We start from the raw sequence: 21,444 nt of genomic DNA on the forward strand, positions 1-21,444 counted from the left end.
GGCCCTTGCACTACAGAAAGGATCGTGGAATCGGTCCACTTTACAAAAGTATTCGCGTCAAACCCTGTAGCTGATGCAAAAAATTGCATGGAAGCAGGTACGCATTTTGAATTAACGCAATTTCGAGCCAACTTGCCCATAGTATTCATAAAATCTATTTAAGGGCTAAGTCTTTCTTGATAAACCGAATACAAAATATACATACACGAAAGGCGCAATTTCTTTGTGCGAAAAATAAAAAAACGTCCATACTAATGTCCTGGGAAAATACTCAGCCGTAAATACCTCGGACGTACGCTTCGTCTCTGATGCGGATATACAATACCGGACACTGGTCGTACGTCCGATGAACGTACGGATAATTATGTCCGAAACCGGATTCTGTTCATACGTCCGATGGACGTCCAATATCGTCAAAGGACGTTCGGATCTAGTTCGGACGTCCGACGGATATCTGTGGTTGCTTGGGTGGCACACACGCGTAGAGAAAAAAAGTACAGGGCAGATTGCTTATTCAACCGTTCTTGTGCACTAAACTACCGTGGATGGTGTCGTCATACTCCGCTCCTTGTATGGGTACCGTCGCTTGCCGCAGTACACGGTGAAATAATAAAGGTTGTTCATAAAAAAATGGTGATGATATATTTCTGGTTAAACCTGGAGTGATGCAATAGCTACCGCTGGCCAAGTGTAACTTGTTTGGTTGAACTGCAAAGTCAACCTTTCGCCACTCCATTTCTCTGGGCGTTCTTTCTTCATCTTCGTCCCACTTGACACAGAGAATGCGCATAGCTGTTGCAGCTCGGTTTCGCCGGGGCGCCGCGCTGAAGGCAGCAGCAGGTGCTCCGAACCACGTGGCTGGTCGCATGACCAACCACGTGACCAGCCACGGCGCCGCTCCGCCGGCAGCTGCTCCGCATCACGGGATCAAGTGGCGGTGGCCACCGCCACGCTGAAGGCTCGAAATGCTACCGCAATGTTGCTATCTCTACAAAAAAGCAACATCCATTATGGCAGGCTGTCCACCTTACACGGCTATTACTACTGCGATACAGCTGCATATTAAAAGCATTCCGCAAGAACCTGGCATCGTGTGAATTGATGTGTGAAACCTCCCTCCACCCTGCAGAGGCAACACGCACCAGCCACGTGCCCACCCCCTCATCATAGCAAGGGGACTGCCAGCCTACCTCTTCACCCCTCCTATACGCTGGAATTAACTCTGCGTTCCCTGCAGATAAGTTGTATCCTACTACAAAGCGCAAGAAGAGGCGAGGAGGAAAGACGCGCAGCTATGGCGCCATGGGCAAGGCGAAAACATTGCAAAGGCAATAAGCTGCGCCAGCAAGAAGGCAAAGCATTTGTCGTAAAAGCGAAAGCGAGGTTGAAAAAAGGAGATGCGAAAGACAAAATCACCCTGCGGTTGGAGCTTCAAGGGTGTCAGTTCGTATGATCGCCCGTCATAATTTTTTCACCCACAGGCAATATCCGCACAAAAAATGAAACAGACCTTAAAAAAAACTTGTAGAAACGGACAAACGCAATGTAACGGGCACACAAATCAAAGATAGGGTGCGGAAAGCGCAAAGCGGTACAAAACAGTGCAATGAGGGGCTGCCTGTGCCGCATGCAAGGGCAGGATTGATCAAGCGGCACAGAAGAGCAGGAATGCTACGAAATGCAGAAAAGCAAGTGAAATCAGATCTTAAATTAGGCAAAGCTTATCCGCATTTCAAACACCTGAAGCTGCTGTCCCCTTTACGGCCATATGAGTTTTCTGCTCCTCTGTTGCGCTTTGCGCTATCCTCAGCTTTCGGAGAAAAAGTGCTAGGAGTGGCCGCACCTGGCACAGCGTAGGGGGGCACCATGCCTTCACCACCAGAGCCACGTCCGTGCATTCGCATGGCAGGGACCTGCACTACGACGAACTGCAAAGCAAGCAAAGCAGCAGCCATATCATGAGGCGTGAACGTGCGCAATCCGAAACGATGGTGCCACAGGGACAACCAAATGAAGACTGCATGGTACGCAAGAGCAGGCCCCTTCCAGTCAACACTCTGCAAGTCAAATACAGCCTGGCCCAATGCAGCACCCCCTTCAACACCAACCAAAGCACAGAGGTGAGGGCTACAGCAAGCATCACGTTCACCTTTAAACAAAAAGGAGTAAAGAGGGAGTAAGCTGCCCCATAGCGCACTTGCATGTCTTTGTTTAGAGTCCACCAAACGGACGCATGCGCACTGATTGTCATGGGTTGACCTCGGCAGCCCGAAGAGGACAGAAAATCGGAGGAAGTACAATCCAGATGTTCCACCGGCATCTCAAATGCAGAGCTCTCGACTGCAGCGTGCGCCTGGAGCGACCCAGGGTTAGACCACCAACCTGGTGTCCGGGTACAGGCTGAGCCGGCATCAGGACGTTGGTGGCCGAGTCGATCCGGGTTCCGTACAGCACCCAGATGAGCGTGCCTTGCGGTGCGGTAGTCGGCGGCCCGCCCATCGCAAACGACCAGCCTAGGGCCCGGAAATCGCCTGTGTGTGCGAATGAGTGCAGGGGAGAGAGAAAGCAAAATCAAAGAGGTAATGTATTAACTCTACCAACCAGATCTTATTCTGTCTACTAAATACCGGGTATAATAACACTACAAAAGCGATCATTCCAGATCACTACACAATAATCTCAGCCAGCTCGCACCTCACCACTTCGCTGCTCCAGCGCTGGCGGGGCAGAGAATGTCACGTTTTAGGTGTGTGACGGAATGTTGCGATTTTAATGGTCGCTCTGCACCCTCCCAACAGTGTATGGTTTTCAAATGGCGCGAGAAATGGCCCAAATTAGCTGAGAAACAGCGGCGAGGGGTAATCGCGGTTTAGAAACCCTAAAACTGAATGGCTACCACTAATGGCCGGCTAAGAATCTTCACTTGCAATCAGCTGCCTATCGGTAATCGCTAAAATTGTATTATTAGAATTTAGTCAATCACTTAAATATTTAACGTGATTCGCTTCTTTTAACGTCCGCGAACACTGGTATTACTACGTCGAAAAAACCTTCTCTTTAGTCCGGATACCGTTCTTTTTTTTTTAACTAGTACCAAGCTTCCTTGAAACCCCTGGCATATGAAACGCTTGCGCCTGGCGGTGGGATATTTAGGAAAATTTCTTTCAAGTACGGCCAGAGAATTGCTCAGATCTGGAACAAGAAACGGAAAACCAGGGGACATGTTCTCTAACCATTCATTCCATTTCCAATTCCTTTTGGTCGCGACATCAATCTTCGTATACGCAACAGCCAATGAGGATCCAAGCGACCAACCACAAACAAAGTTGCTTTGGCCGTGACACTGCCGCTTACCAGCAGTCAACTTTCTGTGGAACTGCAGCACAGGCTAGGCAAAAGGGGAAGGAGACTGGCCTTTGTTTCCGTGTCATAGGGAATGGGCTATCTCGGTGCTAGAAACCCCGCGCAGTCTCACCAGCTCCCTCTCTTCACCCCTCATTATCATTATCAGCTTGACAACGGCCCCTGCAGGGCAAAGGCCTCTCCCATGTCTCTCCAATTAACCCTGTCCTCTGACAGCTGCGGCCACCATATCCCCACAAACTTCTTAATCTCATCAGCCCAGCTAACCTTCTGCCGCCCCCTGCTACGCTTGCCTTCTTTTGGTATCCACTCCGTTACCATTAAGGAGCAGCGGTTATCTTGCCTTCGGTTTAAATGCCCTGCCCAAGCCCATTTCCTCCTCGTGATTTCGACTAGGATGTCATAAACGCCTGTTTATGACATTCTCTTTCACCACTCTGCACCTCTAATCCGAACACCGGCCTATAGACTCTGATGCGATGGCACAGAAAGTTGACTGCAAGTTCACCCACTCCGCATCCAGTTCAGCTGAACTACTTGAACCACTAGTTCCTCTTTTTTTATTTTTTTCAATTGGTTTTTGGGGGAAGTAAATGGCGCAGTATGTCTCATATATCGTTTGACACCTGAACCGCGCCGTAAGGGAAGGGATAAAGGAGGGAGTGAAAGAAGAAAGGAAGAAGAGGTGCTGCAGTGGAGGGCACCGGAATAATTTCGACCACCTGAAATCTTTAACGTGCACTGACATCGCACAGCACACGGGCGCCTTAGCGTTTTGCCTCCATAAAAAACATAGCCACCGCGGTCGGGTTCGAACCCAGGAACTCCGGATCAGTAGTCGAGTGCCCTAACCACTGAGCCACCGCGCCGGGTACCAGTTCCTCTGCCGGGACAGGATTAGCGCCGATAACGGAGTAAGATACACGGCTGGGGACACAGTGACCCGCGCAGTGCGAAGAACAAGTCCCCTAGTTCCAGTAGGTGTCATGAGACGATTCTCCGATAGGCGGCCCATTTTCGCACGCTATTTTTTGCATGGTTAGAAACCACCGCCCTGATGACAAAACAGTAACTAATAGTGCCCTCTCGTTCTTTCGTTCGTTCAACCGACCGTTGGCCGCCATCCCTTGCGTTACTCAGGCGCTCCCGGTCTGATTGCGCTGAACAATGGCCGGCTGCCCAAAAACCACAAAACAAGCCCACGAGCTGGCATCTGGCTTTTGTGGCAAAGAGAAAGTTCATGTATGTCTTCATAGATAGTTCATTTAGCTGTTTCACCGCACGGCGGGTAGAAGACGCTATCACAGGCCTTGTTTGGAGGTGCAGGAATGGTACTTTTTGTTTCGGGCGTCCAGCGCGTTTCGAATGCTGTGTCCTCATGCTGAGTCCGTGTGTTGCAGGGTGGATTTATTTTCAAAAATATGCATTTTTGAGGCAAATACATGGCTTTTTCGGGCGTGGTATTGCCAGGCTTGGCGGACACCAGGAAAGCGGTGAATCATTTTAACTCGTAAAATGGTTAACTAATTTTCAATAATTAACTTTTTAACTATCAGAGTTAGAAGCCTAGCTGCATTTAGAGACTTGTAGCCGGTCGAAAGTAACCGCCGTTTTTTTAGAACTTCGAAAACGCGATTACCCTCAGCGCTGTGGCCCCACATATTTTGGCTGCATCACGCCAAAATACCTGTCCATTTGAAGAGCATGCAGGCAATGCAATCCCTCCAGTGCACGCAACTACATTCGAAGTAGCCAAATTTTGTCAATCCACAGCGGCAGGGGTAATCGCGTTTTCTAAATTATAAAAACTGGTATGGCGGTTACTAACAACCAGATAGATATACAGATCTCTATTTGCAACCAGGCGCCTAAATCTCATAGTGAAAAAGTTAATTATTAAAAATTAGTTAACCAGCTTACTAGTTAAGATTATTCACCGTTTTTCTGGTGTCCACCAGCGTTCGCAATACCATGCCGCGAAAGCCATATTTTTACCTCAAAAATCCTAGTGTTGAAAATCGCCGAAGTTACTTTTGAAAGTCTTCCCTATAACACCCCGTGTAACTTACGCCGTGGTGCCCATCACACGTTCAAATGCGTCGTCCCCGTCGTTCATCGGGGCCGGTCCGCCAGTGTGACATGGGTGCGTGTGCAAGTAAGTGGCGTGTTTCTGCCAAGATCACCGACGAGTCTTCTCCCATTGCCTACGTCCAATGGCTCCAGACCAAATGTACTAAAACCAAAATTAATCGCTGCAAAATACGACCCTTAATGTCCTTTCACTGTTCACGCACCCTTCCGACCACTTTTCCACCCTTGTTACGTCACGAATCTGGTCTCTCCAAGCGCGCCGTAACGAAGTCGCACGTGTGACAGACGAGAATACGCCGGTGCACAGTACAAACACAGAGGAAACCCTCGAAAAAACCGACACCGACAACGCCACTCAAAGTGACCACTCACTGATGGGGTAATCGGTCTCGAGGGCCGCGTCCGCACGGCCGAATAGTGGAGGGTCACAGCGCCAAGGAGTCCTTGCCTCGATTTCTTCCACTGGCACAGGAAGGAAGCTCGTCTGCTAATGTAAAAAGAGGATGCGCACAATCATCTCGCTATACATTATTAACACACCTGACAACATGCTGGTGCGTCACAAACGTTGCTGGGTGCGTCCTCACCGTCGCTGCTATCTTTTTCGCCAAGGTATACCTGTGCCGCGGCAGGTTCTGTATATTATTACCTTTCAGAAGGCTACGAAAATAACAAATACGCGTTGCCGATTTCCAATTTTCAGCAACTTCCTAATCCCATCGCTCGCTCGTTACGATTTTTGCAGTCAAAATTTTCCGTAGCCTTGCTTAAAAGTACTAATGCCTTCTGCTTCGTGTTGAACACGAGTGAGACGAATGGTTCGATTCGCGGCCTATCTCCTATCCATTCCTAATAATCGACACGAATATTTTATACAAATTGGACACTCGAAACTTCAACAAGCATGCATTAATTCTCCCATCAGAGGCCAAGGCTTGGCGAGGTGCATTCAGAGCTGCACAGGAGCACAGCAGACGCACGGAGTTCTGTCACCCGTAAACGGCATTGGCTAGCGCTGCCGGGTGCACGTTCTCAATGAAGCGTCAAAAAAAGCTGCTAAACACGACCGCCATATAAATCGCACTACCACAAACCTCATTGTCACCAAATTTTGAAAACAATCATATAGACCCAAGAAACCACCGTGAGCAACACAAAACCTTTGCGTAGGGCACCGGCATATCTCTCAAAGGGCTCCAAGCGGTAGAATTTTGTACCCGCAGTTGGCGCCACGAACTGCTGCCTACAACTGGGCCTGCTGTCAAGTCTCGCAATGTAAACGAGTGCAGATTCTAGTTTGTTTCTTTAGCTATAGCTTTTTGCTGCCATAGCCGAGACAAAGAATTCTGGAAGCACACTGGACACACAATTTCTAATTGGAGAAAGACACCATGCTTCAAATATTGTCACGTAGTGGCGACGCCAGAAAGTTATTGAGAAGGAAGACTAGTAGGAAGGAAGGAAGGAAGGAAGGAAGGAAGGAAGGAAGGAATGAAGGAAGGTTCGCGGCAATATCCCGCCACAAGCAATGAAAACGCAGGGCAGAAGGCAAAAAGCGATCGATGATTTGCACCCGTGCACAAAGTGTTACCCGGGGACGGGGATGCTCGCTCTCCTCTTCAGCAGTCACTTGCCTCTTGTCCCCTTCAAGACTCTGCCGCATGTTCTCCATCAGCAAGCCCTCCCTGGAGTAGAGAAAGAGGAACACAGGAGTCGTTATGTTCTTTTTAAGAAAAGCTGGTGTAGCAGGAAATCCGGTGTCTTCAGTGTCTTTGGCCTGAGCGAATGGCGCATCTCGGTGGACACCTGAACCGCGCCGTGAGGAAAGGTCTTTTCCTTCCCTTACGGCGGTACGGGTGTCCAGCGAGAATTTTGAGAGAGGCGTAATTTCCTTTCCTTAAAACCAATTTTCATTTCAAATTTCCTTTCGTTATGGCTCGGTTCGATGTCCACCGAGATGTGTGAGACAGGCGCCCTTTCCTTTCCTTAAAAAATTTTATTTTAATTTTTTCTTGCCTTACGGCGCGGCTTGGGTGTCCACTAAGGTATGTTTCTTTTCCTTAAATTGTCCGGGCAAGGGGTCGCACTCGATGGCATTCCATGGATTACTTGGCAATGCTGTAGCACGCTGTCGCGTCCTGCTCTTAAAGGCGAAGCTTAAGCGTCCTCCAAAATTTGTAGCGGGAGCTACACTAGGCTACCAGTCGAGCATTTCGCGGTACAGGCGAGAGGCCAGTTGTGCGCATGCGCCGTTACATGGTATATGGGAGAGGCCAGTTGTCCGCATGCGCCGTTACGATGGCAACCGGGGACGAGGAGTGGGTGCACCGCCCGCTTCGTCACCGCCATCGCCGCTCTTTCTTCAGGAGTCCCTCCTCTATACTCTCCTTTATGGCGCGGTTAAGGTGTCCGCCAATATGTGAGACACATACTGCGCCATTTCCTTTTCGCAATAACTAACTTAACCTTACGGCCGCAGTCCGCGGCGTCGGTCTACACGGCAGGCCTCGCATGGATCACACCTACCGTTCCCCTGAACGCATCAAAGTGCACCGGCGTTTTATTGTGGTGGTGGTAGTGGTTTATTAAAAATAATAGTAAAAAGGAAGGAAAAGATTTTTACTAGCCCCGGCATCTGCCATCAATACTGAAGCAGCTGAGCTGGGGCAGCGGAAATAAAGGATAGCACGCAGAATGGAGAAATGAAATGAAAGAGGTGAGGGGACCGGAAGAGAGGATAGGGGAAGTAATATGTACAAATTATTTACACAATAAGAAATGCGTCCCAAGTTTTGCGCGTGTTTACTTCATTTTAGAGGCATTAAATCACAGACGCGCACAGCACTGTGTTGGTTACAACTGGAGTGGGGCGTCCGGCGTTTTATGAAAATTTGGTTTTGGGGGAAAGGAAATGGCGCAGTATCTGTCACATATTGGCGGACACCTGAACCGCGCCGTAAGGGAAGGGATAAAGGAGGGATTGAGAGAAGGAAGGAGTAAAGAGGTGCCGTAGTGAAGGGCTCCGAATAATGTCGACCACCTGGGGATCTTCAACGTGCACTGACATCGCACAGGGCATGGGCGCCTGAGTGTTTTCGCCTCCATCGAAACGCAGCATCCGCGGTTGTGTTCGAACCTGGAAACTCCGGATCCTGGACCGGAAGGATTGACCTTGTGTGTCTGAGGGAAAGCAACCAGCCTAAATTCTGTGTAGGCAGCATTGAGACAACCGCGTTTTTAAGTGGAAGCCCACGGTGCCGATGCCGCCCCCCCCCGCACCTGTTACCAGGAGCGATCATGCCCAAAGGGGGAATCGAGGAATGTACGTCGAGGCGTGACGCCCGCGCTTAGGGTGAGAGGCGGCACTAATCCTTTCTGTCCCGACGCGTGGCAACCGGTGGAACGAATGCGCATGCAGCGAGCTGCGCATTCCACTGGGCTCGGGCACTAATCCTTTCTGTCCCGACGCGTGGCAACCGGTGTATCGAATGCGCATGCAGCAAGCTGCGCATTCCACTGGGCTCGGACCGGCGAGCCCTAGGCTCCGCCCACTAGTACATACGATGCAATTGCTTTCCTATTGGTCCAAATTGGGCGAGAGCTAGATTACTCAAGCTCCGCCCAATTATCGAAGGGGTTAAAACCCGCGGGAAACGACGACTTGGGACGAGCGCGCCGAGTCTCAAGCTCGGCCGTTTTTAACAGCCTTTTTTTATCAGCCTTTTCTTTAAACTGCCTTGTCATCACCACCTTGTATTTCAATACCGTCTTTAATAAATAAGTTTTGCTTTGAGAAGTTGGAATTTCTGCCCCAACCGGCAACGTGTCGCCGGACGAAGACCTGAAGTACTCTTCGTACTGCTAAAAGCCGTTCCTATCGGTAGGAGGGCAGAGAAGTTTAACTGGTGCCGTGACCAGGATCGTCTGAGCGGCCTCCTGCAGAGAGGTTGGAGGCAGTACCTTCCGGAAGGTTGACGGAGCGCAACATCTTGGTGAGAAGCCCCGGGGACCAAGGTCCAAGTGAGGCGATACCCTCGTGCGAGGCCTCGGAGTCAAGGCTCCACGTCAGCGCTGACAGCGAGGAAGCGGACCGGCGGAGCGGAGCGCGGCGACTTCGGCGGCATCTGTGGCTGGCGACTTCATCGGCCTGGAGGACGGGACGGGCACCGCAGTGAGCACCGGTGGGACTCCCACCCCTTCCGCCACCAGCTGAACGTGGACAACGGAAAGACAGACACCGACCCAGCGCAGCACGAACAAGAAGTCTGCAGAACACAGGTGGGCCCTTTCCCGTTTTCTCCGGGAACGCGATGTCAGTCACTACCCGAGCACAGAGGCTGCGCGTGGGTTGTCAAAACGCTAGTGACACGGACTCTGACGGGGAAGACACGGAGAACGTGACGATTATGGATGGGCAGAGTGCTAACACCCCGGCGTGTGACAGCAGCCAGGGTAGCACGCGCTTGAGGGAGCAGGAGCTCGAGATTGAAGCTCTTAAGCTAAAAATTCAGCTCCAGACGCTGATTCAGAAAGGTCAGAGCACCTCGGGAAATGGCAGCAGAAGGGAAAAATTGGGTCGGCACGCGGATGATCTAAGGGCAGTCCTCGCGCGAATGCCACAGTCGGAAGACCTCATTCCTGCATGGTTCAAAAGCGCCGAAAATATGATAAGGGCCTGCGAGATCCCGAATGACATCGCGGGGCCAATTATAATGCCCTTCCTGAATGAAAAAACTCGGGCACTCGTGGCTAACCAGTCGGTCGACATGGTAATGAGTTTCGAGGAAATTCGGGAGCTAGTACTCGCGGAGCTCAGATTAACTGCTGAAGAATACAAGCGCAGGTTCTACACTTGTAGGAAAGATGCCGAAAGCTGGGGTCAGTTTGTCACCAAATTGGACGTAACGCTTGGAGACTACTTGCAAAGTAGGAAAGTGAGAACATTAGAGGACGTTCGGGCCTTAATGGTGGCAGACCGCGCTAAGCAGACTATGCCGAACGAAATGCGTGAGTACATTCTCCAACAGGAGACAGATAAGTGGTTGAAACCCAAGGAGCTTGCGCATCTTGCCGAACAATATGAAGACAGTAGGCGTGGGCACCGTCAAAGGGCTGCAGAGGAGCCGAAAAAGTATGAGGCAAAGCCGCGGGAGCCACGGAATCAAGCAAATCGATCCAAGGACGAGCACAGGCAACCGCCAAAATGCTATGGCTGTGGTAAATTCGGTCACGTGCAGTGGAACTACCCACAGAAGATGCCCAATGTAGGGTCTGGTAATGAGCTAGGTCGTCACCAGCAGGACGCAAATATGACAGCGAGAGCCGCGGTCGAATCCGTAACGCGAGCTGAGGTGGCAACAAGAGGTTTGGCGCTGGTATCACGGCTGACATGGGTGGATCTCGTATGTGGGGAACAACCGCTCAAAGCGTGCCTCGATTCAGGCGCAGACATCACCGTGTTGAGACGAAAAGTGGTGCCTGAGGAAGTCCGGAAGCAGGGAAGTGGGACGGTACGCTTACGAGGTGCGTTCGGGCACACCGTAACAGCCGAGCTCTTTTATGTTCCGCTGGGCTTACCCACGGAAGATAGCGGCGCAGGCCCGCAACTAGTCACTTTATGCGCGGTTACGGATGAGCTAACTGGAGAGGTCGATGCCCCGGACGTTTTCGAGGCACTCAAAAGAGAGCAAAGAGAAGCCGCTGATCTCGCGGTGAGGATAATACAAGCAGAAACCGAGATCGCACAACATGATCAGAACTGATCACGGGAGTTGGAATTTGAACCAAGCGAGAGCGCAGAAGAAAACGGGGCATCAGAAGGTATACAGCTCGCACCACCGCGGACAGACGAGAGCATGGCGGACCCTACGTTCGCCAGTGAGCAAAGAGGAGATGCTTCCCTGGCAGACTCTTGGTCACAGGCGCAGGCCGGAACGCATAAAATAGAAATAGGAGGAGGACTACTCTTTCACCAGGAAGTGTTGGATGGCAGACGGTGTCGACAGCTCGTACTCCCACAGAGTCGTCGGAAAGAAGTGCTAACTCTTCACATGATATGCCTTGCGGAGGACACTTTTCTGAAAAGAAAACTAAACAGCGTATCCGCAGTGCGTTTTTCTGGCCTAGCCTAGCTGCCGACGTCAGACGGCATTGTCAAACCTGCCATACTTGTCAAACGTTTTCGAGGAGAAAGACGACAGATAGGGTACCGATCACACCGCTTACTCGGCCAAGGGAACCTTTCGAAGTGATTTATTTGGACTGCATTGGACCTATCGAGCCCGTATCATCGCGGGGACATCGATACGCTTTATGTGTTATCGATCTATGTTCCAGGTGGCCAGAGGTGATACCGCTGCGCTCACTAACAGCTAAGGCCACGTGTAAAGCGCTTCTCGACATTTTCGCGCGGTTCGGTGTCCCTCAGCTGATTTGCTGCGACCAGGGAACAAACTTCACCTCAGCACTGACTCGTGAACTCATACAGCGCTTGGGGATAAACATGAGGTTTTTGACGCCGGAGCATCCGCAAAGCAATGACATCATTGAGCGCTGGAACGGCACGTTCAAGGCGATGCTCAGACACATAATAGGTGACCACGCGCGCGGGTGGGACCGGTTTATTCCATGCATGCTGTGGGCCTACCGAGAAGTTCCACACGAGATCACGGGAGCGTCCCCGTTTGAGGTTATGTATGGGCGCGTCCCTCAAGGCCCATTAAGCATCCTTCAAAAGACATGGACAGGGAACTGGACACCACCTACGGGCCTAAACAAGGCTACGTCAGAGTATCTGATCAACCTGCGGCAGCAAATGGCTGAAGTAGCAGAGAGGGTAGATCACCAAATCAAGCAGCTGCAGAAAGCGTATGCGGAGAAATACAATCTAAGGGCACGGGCCAAAGGGTTCTGTCAGGGTGAGGAAGCCCTCGTGTTAGATACGAACCAGCAGAACAAGATGCGACCTAAATGGGTGGGCCCAGCAACGATTAAAGAGCATAGACGACCCGATAGCTATGTTGTCAAGTTCAGAGATGGTTCTGAGCGGTGGGTGCACGCCAATAGACTAAGAAAGTATTACGCCAGAGTGAACAACGTAGGCGTAATTGTTTAGTCTGACGGAGAGTTTGGGGATATAAAAGGTATTCCAGAATTGCATAGTGGGAGTTACACCTTTGAATCCACACTACATGAGTCCACGCATCTGACCCAGGAACAAATCAGGGAGCTCGGTGAAGTGATAGGCCGATACGAAACGGTGTTCTCCGAACGGCCGGGGAAGTGCTTGGTTGGGGAACACAAGATAAAACTGGTACCAGGCGCCAAGCCAACAAGGGCTTACCCATACCGTGTACCGGTCGCACTTCGGCATGAGGTAGACCGACAGATCGGAGAACTTCTTCAAGAGGGTCTAATCTACCCTGTGGAGAGTAGCTATGCACACCCAATAGTCTGTGTTGCGAAGAAAGACGGAAGTGTGAGGCTGTGCATTGATTACCGACAACTGAACGCCATATCAGAAGTAGATAGTTTCCCAATGAGCAACATCACAGAGCTGATTTACGAGGTAGCCAAGGCGAAGTTCATTTCTGTCCTTGACATGACTCGGGGCTATTGGCAAATAGCGGTGGAACACAACTCACAACAATACACCGCGTTTGCGACGCCCAGAGGTCTATTTCCGTGACGCGTGATGCCTTATGGACTGCGCAGTTCGGCAGCCACCTTCCAAAGGATAATGAATGGCGTCCTACAAAAGCACATTGGCTACGCGTGCGCATACATCGATGACGTGGCCGTCTACTCCGAAAATTGGCAGGAACACTTAGACCATTTGGGTTATGTGCTGGCAACTATCAGGAGTGTTGGACTCGCAGTTAATCCTACAAAATGCAGGTTTGCGCAGCAAAGCGTCTGGTATTTGGGGCACGTGGTCGGGTCAGGCCATCATTCACCGGACAGCTGGTATGACGTTACACAGGTCACGCTAAAGGTCAATGGTGGATTATCCGGGACGACGGCCAAGAGCGGAAACCTCGAGCAGTATTGCTTTCGCAATAAAATTAAAGAATAAAAACACCTAACACACGCTCATGGCACGTTTTGGTCCCCTGAGCCTGCAAGGAGCGTGACCGTGTCGTGTGCGCCACCACCAATGTTCCAAACGTCGCTTGGTTCGCTCAACCAGCTTCCATTGCGGTGGCTCGTCGGGTCGGCGAAAACCGAGTGCCATCGCTAGTGCCCCGAGGCTGTTGGGACCGCTGATCGCGTCATGTGGCATGGGGCCTATTGAGGAATTGTCCTGTGCATCCGAAACCGACGGGTGGAGGCCTGCACATTCCAACACGATGTGCTCAATGGTTTCATCAGCGCCTCCGCAAAGTTCACACGTCGTGCTCATACCCTCCGTGTACTTTGCTCGAAGACATTTGGTGCCCACTGTTGCCCAAGAGCAACAGCCTAAAAACTTTTTTCTTGAACGTGCCCTGCTGCACGATACTGCTGGCGCCATCTGTGGAATGTACTAAGACTAGCGAGCATCTTGAGCTTGAAGTAAATACATAGAGATGGCAGCACTGCTCCTTTTTATTTTATTTATTTATTTAAGCATATTATAAGCCTAGTTAGGCTCTTACAGGCTCTTTGTTGTTTTTCTGGACGGTTCTGACAGGTGCCAGCACAAGGACCGCACATGTGAGTAAACTTGTTCAGTTACGGCGGTATAGGGCACTACTATGACAACTGTCAGATTTAGAATAGCTCATAAGGTCTTGTACAAGGAGGCTAAACGGTGTTTCCGCAATTTATACGACAAACTTTTACGCGCCAAAAGTGGTGTTGCCCAGGAGCAACAACGGGCATATGCGGAGGCATGATCATCACATGTAGGGAGATATCGTTTGTGGGAGTTTTTGCTGTGCTGAAGGTAAAGCAAAGGAATAGCAGAATGTTCATTCTACCAAATAGGATACGCGTTCCTCATAAGGTCATATTTTGTGCGATGTCAAATAAAAAAAAAAGTGGCTTACTGATGAAGAAATTCAGGAGCTTATCTTTCTTCCGGACGGTAAATTGTCCGACGCTGACTTCGACAGCGACCCGAATGACCCCGACTATGATCCGAGAAATGCTGAAAACCTGTCCACTAGAAATAGTGACCAATCTTCGTGACAAAGAGCCATGCGTAGAGGATGACGAAGGAATGTCAGGCGGTAATGTTGAAGCTTTGCCGGGTACTTCTCGTGCCCACTCGGTGGCTCCGCGCAAGAAAAAGAAAGAAAAAGTTCACAGAACATGGAGGAAAGAAGACCTTTCCGTTGATGACACTGACTGGAAGGGGGAGCTGCCCTCTCCGCCCGACGAGGTGCTAAGCCCTTATGAATACTTTCGTTCGTTTTTTGATGAAGATATGGTAGACATATTGCGCTATCAATCAAATCTGTATTCTACCCAGAAGAAAGGCACCTGTGCAAACATCACCGAGGAGGAAATGAAGTATCTTTCCATATTGTTGATTTCAGGGACAGTCACAGTACCTTATTACCAGATGTTTTGGCAGCGCGGCACAAGATTTGCGCCTGTGGCGGACCTCATGTCGAGGAATCGCTTCGAGGCCATACATCAGTGCCTACACATGAATGACAATTTGCAGGCAGTACCACGGGACTCCGAGGGCCACGACCGCCTTTTCATGGTGTGCACTTGTGGACCGACTGAAGAAGAACATGAAGGTTGTGGCTCCAGAGGAGCGGCAAAGCATTGACAAACAAATTATTCCATTCAAGGGGAGGTCACCCCTAAAGCAGTCTGTGAAATCCAAGCCTCACAAGTGGGGTTATAAAGTTTTCATGAGGGCAGATTCTTCCGGCATGATGCACGACTTCATCATCTATGAAGGTAAAGGCACTGCGCACGACCATGGGTTCGGCATCTCCGGCGATATAGTCATTTATCTGGTGAAAGATCTTCCAGAGCACAAAAGCCATAAGTTATTTTTTGATAACTGGTTTACCAGCCTGCGCCTTGTGGAGGAACTGAGTTGCAAAGGATTCCTGTGTGTTGGCACCTTCAGGGCCGACAGGACAGAGAAGTGCCCACTGGCTGTTGATGCAGCTCTCAAGGCGCAAGGAAGAGGCTCCGTGGATTTTCGCTTGGATGAGGAGTCTAATATTGGAATCATCAAATGGTTCGATAACAGCTCTGCCCACCTTGTGTCCACCTATGCTGGCTTCCAACTAAGCGACACTAGTAAGCGTTGGAACAGCAAGGAAAAGCACATCGTCGATGTTCCACGCCCTTTTGCCGTAAGGGAGTATAATGCCTTCATGGGAGGTGTTGATCTCGCTGACATGCTCATTGAGTTGTATCGCACGGACCACAATTCCAAAAGATGGTACATGCAGATATTTTTTTGGATGATTGATGTTTCAGTTGTCAATGGGTGACTGCTGTACAAACGTCACGGTGCTCAGCTGTCCGTCCAAAGAAAGTTGTCACTCCTGAACTTTCGAGCTCAAATTGCCCAGACCCTTGCACTTGTGAAGTCAAAGCCATTGAAAAGGAGATCAGGTGCCGCCTTGGAATTCTGCCTGCAAAACAGATGATCCATTGTCCAGTGACACCAAGGCCCACAGTGGACATGAGGTATGATGGCATGAATCACTGGCCTCAGTATGGTGAAAAGAAGAACCGGTGTAAGTACTGCAAATCCGGCTACACTTTTCTATACTGTGCAAAGTGTAGCATGCACCTATGTCTCCTTCCAAGCCGCAACTGCTTCAAGGCATTCCATGTGAAGTAGGACCACAGATGCCCAATATTGCTCTGGAGCAACACCTCATTATGCAGCCATGAATAAACATGATTTTTTTCTGACAGCAAAATTCGCATATTTTGTCCGTCCTATATGTATGCTAAAGTTTCTGTGATGCTCCATATTGAAATAAAGCTTTGGGCATCAAAGGGTTAAGGCGACAGCCTTTAATGGCTCATAATATCGTCCGTTCGCAGAGGGTGTCACACGTTTATCTCGGGAAGAAAAAAAAGAAAAAAAGGTTGCTTCAGATAGAGGAGGAAAAAATAAACCTAGAAGCCAAATAAGCTATTAGAAACTTTGACGCGGGCTGCATTTCAGCCACAGCTGCACGAGTGTCGGCCGGTAGTCCACCACCGGCAGAACAGGTGGCGCTCATTTCGACACCCGCGCACCAAGGGTTGAGGGGAAACGAGAAAGCGCACGTAGTGGCCCAGGATTAGCTACCTTCCGGAATCCCAGTGGTGTCTTGTGCACAACCCTGTCCCCCTTGTGCGATGAGGAGCTCCTACAGTTCGATGACGATCTTAATACGTATCAGCAAATCCTAAATCATTACAATTTAGGCAGAGCGCTACTTCCAAAAGCAAGTAAGCAGCTAACCAAAAACGAAGAGGTTGCGTGGCGCAAGCTACAAACCGGAGTATTCCCTAACCCTCAGCTTTACAGCAGGTGACATCCGAAGATTTTCAGCCTCAGGTGCAAACGTTGCGAGGGCATAGTGGACATGATGCATATGATGTGGATATGTCCGAGTTTTGGACAACTTGATAGAATGGATGAGTCCTGGGAGGCACTGCTTCACAACGAAGACGAAACTAAACAACGTGAAGTTATCCGTCTCGCCATTGCTGCTGCTGAGATCCAAGAGATCCCAGTCGACGGCTGAGGGGGAGGACATGGCTTGGGACCGAGTGGCGCCTCGGATGCCGATCAACCTTTTGATGCGTGCAAATAAATGTTATTTCTCTCTCTCTCTCTAGAAGCCAAGTTTGATGACTGTAGAATAATTAGTTAATTCATTATAGGCAAAAATGTCAAAATTGCGTCGAAATAGCACGGACGTCGATATATCCAAGAGAACGGTGTGACGCCACATCCACTGGAAGTCGTCACGGCATAGTGAATAGTCGGAAAACGTATTTGTGTCAAATTAGATGAAAAATGTGTAATTAAGCATAATTAATACTCAAGATCTCCGAAAGATGTATAACTTGGGTATCGATATAGCCACGGGAATGGTGTGACGTCACATCCACCAAATGTCGTCACGGAATATTGAAGATTGTCACAGAGTGGTCGGCTTTCGCCTCTCAGCACTTTATTTGCCAAAGTGTCCCGTAATTTTTTTGTCTTTCCTAAAATGTCCTGTGAATGTTCTCACAGCTTTGGCCGCTATTTTTCGTCTTCGTAAGTTATGTTGACTATAAATAACTTTAGCATAGCGCTTACTGCTACCGCGTACTTCGGGCCGCCACTGCCGATGTGCAAATTGAGCTGAGAAAGCTAGATGGCGCCACAGTCATGTCAACACCGTACTAGCCTGCCTCTTCGGGACCAATCGGCACGTGTGCAGCGCAGTGGGCGGTGAGCGGTAGCAGTATGCGCTATGCTAAAAAAATGTCAAATATTTGGTACCGTCATTTCTGCTGATACCGCTGTTCTGCCAAAAAAAGAACCTGCTTCTTCCTTCCCGCATTAAACTGTACTGTGAAAGCAATGACACCCGTGGGATGAAGCCAGAGAGTGTATGAGGTGAAAAGATTTATCAGGCTCTTTTTCTGAACAGCAGGAATTAGATCTCAGTCCACACAAAGAAGTATGTTGGGCTGTTCACTCTGAGAAAATAACCGTCAGCTGAACCTGATGAACTATAAAAAGGCGCACATTGGAGCTATGCCAACATGCTTTCTGATCTTTTTTTTCCCGGGTTGTTTATTGTCCACAAATAATTTTGCTGCTTTTCTGTGCTGGCTAGATGAATGTACGTGTCTTCCAACAATGAGGATCTGCTTCATGCAGTGATGCATGAGCTTTTGCAGTTGCAAATTTTTTGTAGCTGTAAACATCCTCGAAGGACCAGTCTGTTTCTATTGTGCTACCTTTAGTTTTTATTTAAAAAACATGTTTATGCACAAGATAAATATTAGGCAAAGGCACGAATTGTCATGATTCTTTTGAAACAGCATCTTAAAACTTACACTACCTACAAAATTAAAGCCGGCATTTACCAGAATAAAGAGGCAGTCAGGAGACCAGGGTTTCTGCTCATGCCAAGCATTTAGCAGTTTTCGCCCTGAAGAGAAGGTACTTCTTTTCTAGCCAATGAAAAGGATGACAGGTATTCACTTCAAGGCGAACTCCCTTCCTTGTTCATGCTACTGCTGGACGAATGATGGGTCATTGTGGCAAAGCTTCGTTGCTCGAGAGAGAATTGCTATTGGAGATAGTGACCTTTTAGCGAGCAACATATCACTCGTGGATACTAATAACGTCGAAACGTGGGATTGTTAGCTCAGATTTCCGATTTTCAGCGTATCCCAGTCAAAAAAGAGAATAGTTTCTGTTGTCACAAAAGTTTTCTGCAGCATTTTTGCCAAGAAAATAGTAATAAAATAAAAAAATTTTGTATCAACAACATAATTTTGTGTATTTACTACAGAACATTACTAGAGAAAAAAGTATAGTACTGCAGAAAAACGCTATGACATCACAAGAAGCTGTTGTTAGGACACAATTCCAAAATGTTTTATCGTATTTTGTATACTTATTTATTTCTTTCTACCTCACTCTCCACGAACAGCATTGGGTGTGAGGGCATATCAAAGTTAAGGAATATAGAGAAAAATAAACCATAATAATGGTATAACGGATGCGGAACAAGGCAAATACACGAAAGGAACACAAAATTGATAGAAAACGAAGCTGAAATAACATTAAACAGGAAAATATAAAATGAAAACAAAAAGAGTGAAATGTGAATATGACACGGTTTTGTCATTTTTTTTGTCTGGGATCAACAGCTTGTGTCCATTACGTTTTCCGTCAGCTGTCTGTTGCGAAAGGTTTTGTAAGTGCACTTGTCATTCCAGGCGAATTAACTTGGTTCATGAATAATTCATATTTAACATGTTTTATCGGTACTTAGTATATTGGAACAAGATGAAGCCAACGATTAATACGGCTCTGAACGCATTGCCTTTATCATATTGCCGCAATCTGTGCAAGTGTCGTTTTGAAACAATAGGAGTGATGTTTAACGATGCATAAATTGTCAGTCATCCCAGCTACAACTTTTCACAGGAACACTATGGCATCGTTAAGCCTGGGCTGCAGGCTGGACCTGAGGAAGATCGCCCTGCATGCCCCCAACACGGAGTACGATCCGAAGCGCACCCCGGCACTTGTCATGCGCATTGGGGAGCCCAGGGCCATGGCTCTTGTCTTCGGATCTGGAAAAATATTGTGCAGCGGAGCCAAAGAGTGAGATGAAATCGTGATTCATGCATGCAGTGATACCTGTATGTGGCACGCCCGTTGAAATCACATCGTCGGTGGCGTCTTTCTTTTCGCACGTACCCCTGAACACAACTGCTCCACACCATGTCTGGTTACTGTTCATATCTACTCTAACGCTCTCTACAAAGACAATTCCCTAGAGATTACGCCTACACTATTGCTGGTCAAGTAGCATAACGACGACTCTCTCCCCACACCCTTCCCCACACAGTGTTACTGAACGCTAGGGATGGTAGGAGCATTTCGCACCAACCTAGATGTCGTTGAAAATCGCATTACCGGCTGGGTAAACTTTCAGTGAATTTTCTTCTATCTTATGCTTTTTGATTTTGCAATGCTGTTGGGTGAGGTGCCCGAGTGCATCTGTTGAAAAGACAGTGTATAGTGCGGAGTGTAGACTCGATTATTGATTGCTGGCACTAGAGAACCGCTATGGATTCAACGTATTGACTTCGATTGATGTACATCCGGTGATATTTCATGTGTCTCTAACGATTTCCAGTTATGGTTTAAGGCGTGGACTCAAACAATAAAATTATCTGTGAGAGAACAGCACCGTCGGTAATTTTTTTCACCTCTTTATTGCCTAGGACCAGCCAGAAATGAAGGATGTTGAATGGCGCATTTCATAGAGCAGAAACTCTCGACGTGTAGCTTAATGGACCTGTAACTTCAATAATCTGATAGCCGAAAATCAAAAACCAATATTCTTTGGTATTCGGTTTTGCGGGATGCACACGCGCACCACTGCTGTCATTCTAACAGCAATGAGCTTTTGATGGCACGAACGCTTTCATGAGCCACATATCTTTTCCATCAAGGAAAAAAAGTAAAATATTCTACGTTTCCAAACATCTGGTGGGGCCAGATCTTGAATTGGCTGGCCACTGTGCAGGGCAGTATTTGCACTAGGAGGCACAGGGTTGCTTTGATCAAGACAGAGGCATGTAGTCAGGACATCAAGATTCTTAGGACAGATGTCTGGACTTTTGGATCCTTTGGCCATTTGTTATCCTTGGCTACATAACATGCAATTTGATGTTAAACCGGGAAAATCCGTATGTTGATGATAATGGAGCTTTATTTTAGTGCTCTGGGTGCACACAAATCTGGCAGATTCCAGATGTTCATGTTGCTTTATACCGAAACTGTCTCCGCTGGTTGCCCACTTGTCATTGTGCGCAACACTGGTGGCTTGCGTTGGAAGCCAGGTACTTCGTAGTGTGGGGAGCATAACGCAAACTTTCATTTGCGGCATTTCATTTCCTGTGCTCTAAATACATGCACTGTAAAAGGAGTTGACTTCCAGGCTTGCACCGGAATCTTTATGTGGGATCTCTATGCGCTTGTTCCAGGTACACATTATGCAGCCTACACATCTGGCCGCGAAGTGATACGGAGTGTCAAGGAAGCTAAGCAGGCACCCGCACTCTCCTTGTCACAGAGCTTTCGAGTGACCATTTTTTTCATTGCACAAAGAATATAGTACTCAGCAACTCGCATGACAGTGTGATGCACCTTTTTTGTTTGTTTTGAGGGCAGTTTAGCATCCTTCATATCACAGCGAGGAGGCTTTCAGGGAAACTTGTGAATAAAGTAAATAATATTCCTTAAAGGTATGAGCTTGGTAGCCTGTCTTCAACCATTTTCATGCTGAC

The 21,444-nt window shown here is 48.7% G+C and overlaps 2 protein-coding genes across 11 annotated transcripts in view; one reads left to right on the forward strand and one right to left on the reverse strand.

Annotated features, from left to right (window-relative positions):
- LOC144112224 (uncharacterized) overlaps positions 1 to 7,175 on the reverse strand; it is a 44,021-nt gene extending 36,846 nt beyond the window's left edge. For 5 of the 9 annotated variants that reach the window (XM_077645179.1, XM_077645182.1, XM_077645181.1 and 2 more), the window contains exons 1-2: positions 7,046 to 7,174; positions 5,827 to 5,941 (exon numbers count right to left, since the gene is read on the reverse strand). The gene's annotated coding sequence lies outside the window, so the exon portion shown is untranslated. Of the gene's footprint in view, positions 1 to 1,843; positions 2,532 to 5,826; positions 5,942 to 7,045 lie in introns of all 9 variants that reach the window. The other 4 variants (XM_077645186.1, XM_077645185.1, XM_077645187.1 and 1 more) reach the window with 3 other exon arrangements.
- Positions 7,176 to 14,048: 6,873 nt separating this feature from the next.
- Positions 14,049 to 21,444, forward strand: part of LOC144112322 (TATA-box-binding protein-like) — a 45,723-nt gene continuing 38,327 nt past the window's right edge. Inside the window, exons 1-2 of one of the 2 annotated variants that reach the window (XM_077645191.1) lie at positions 14,049 to 14,148; positions 19,571 to 19,750. In XM_077645191.1, the coding sequence (XP_077501317.1) occupies positions 14,147 to 14,148; positions 19,571 to 19,750 (182 nt within the window). In that variant the 5' untranslated portion in view covers positions 14,049 to 14,146. Of the gene's footprint in view, positions 14,149 to 17,597; positions 19,751 to 21,444 lie in introns of those variants that run through there. The other variant, XM_077645189.1, reaches the window with a different exon arrangement.

This window comes from Amblyomma americanum, chromosome 1 (assembly GCF_052857255.1).
Source record: "Amblyomma americanum isolate KBUSLIRL-KWMA chromosome 1, ASM5285725v1, whole genome shotgun sequence".
NCBI lineage: Eukaryota > Metazoa > Arthropoda > Arachnida > Ixodida > Ixodidae > Amblyomma > Amblyomma americanum.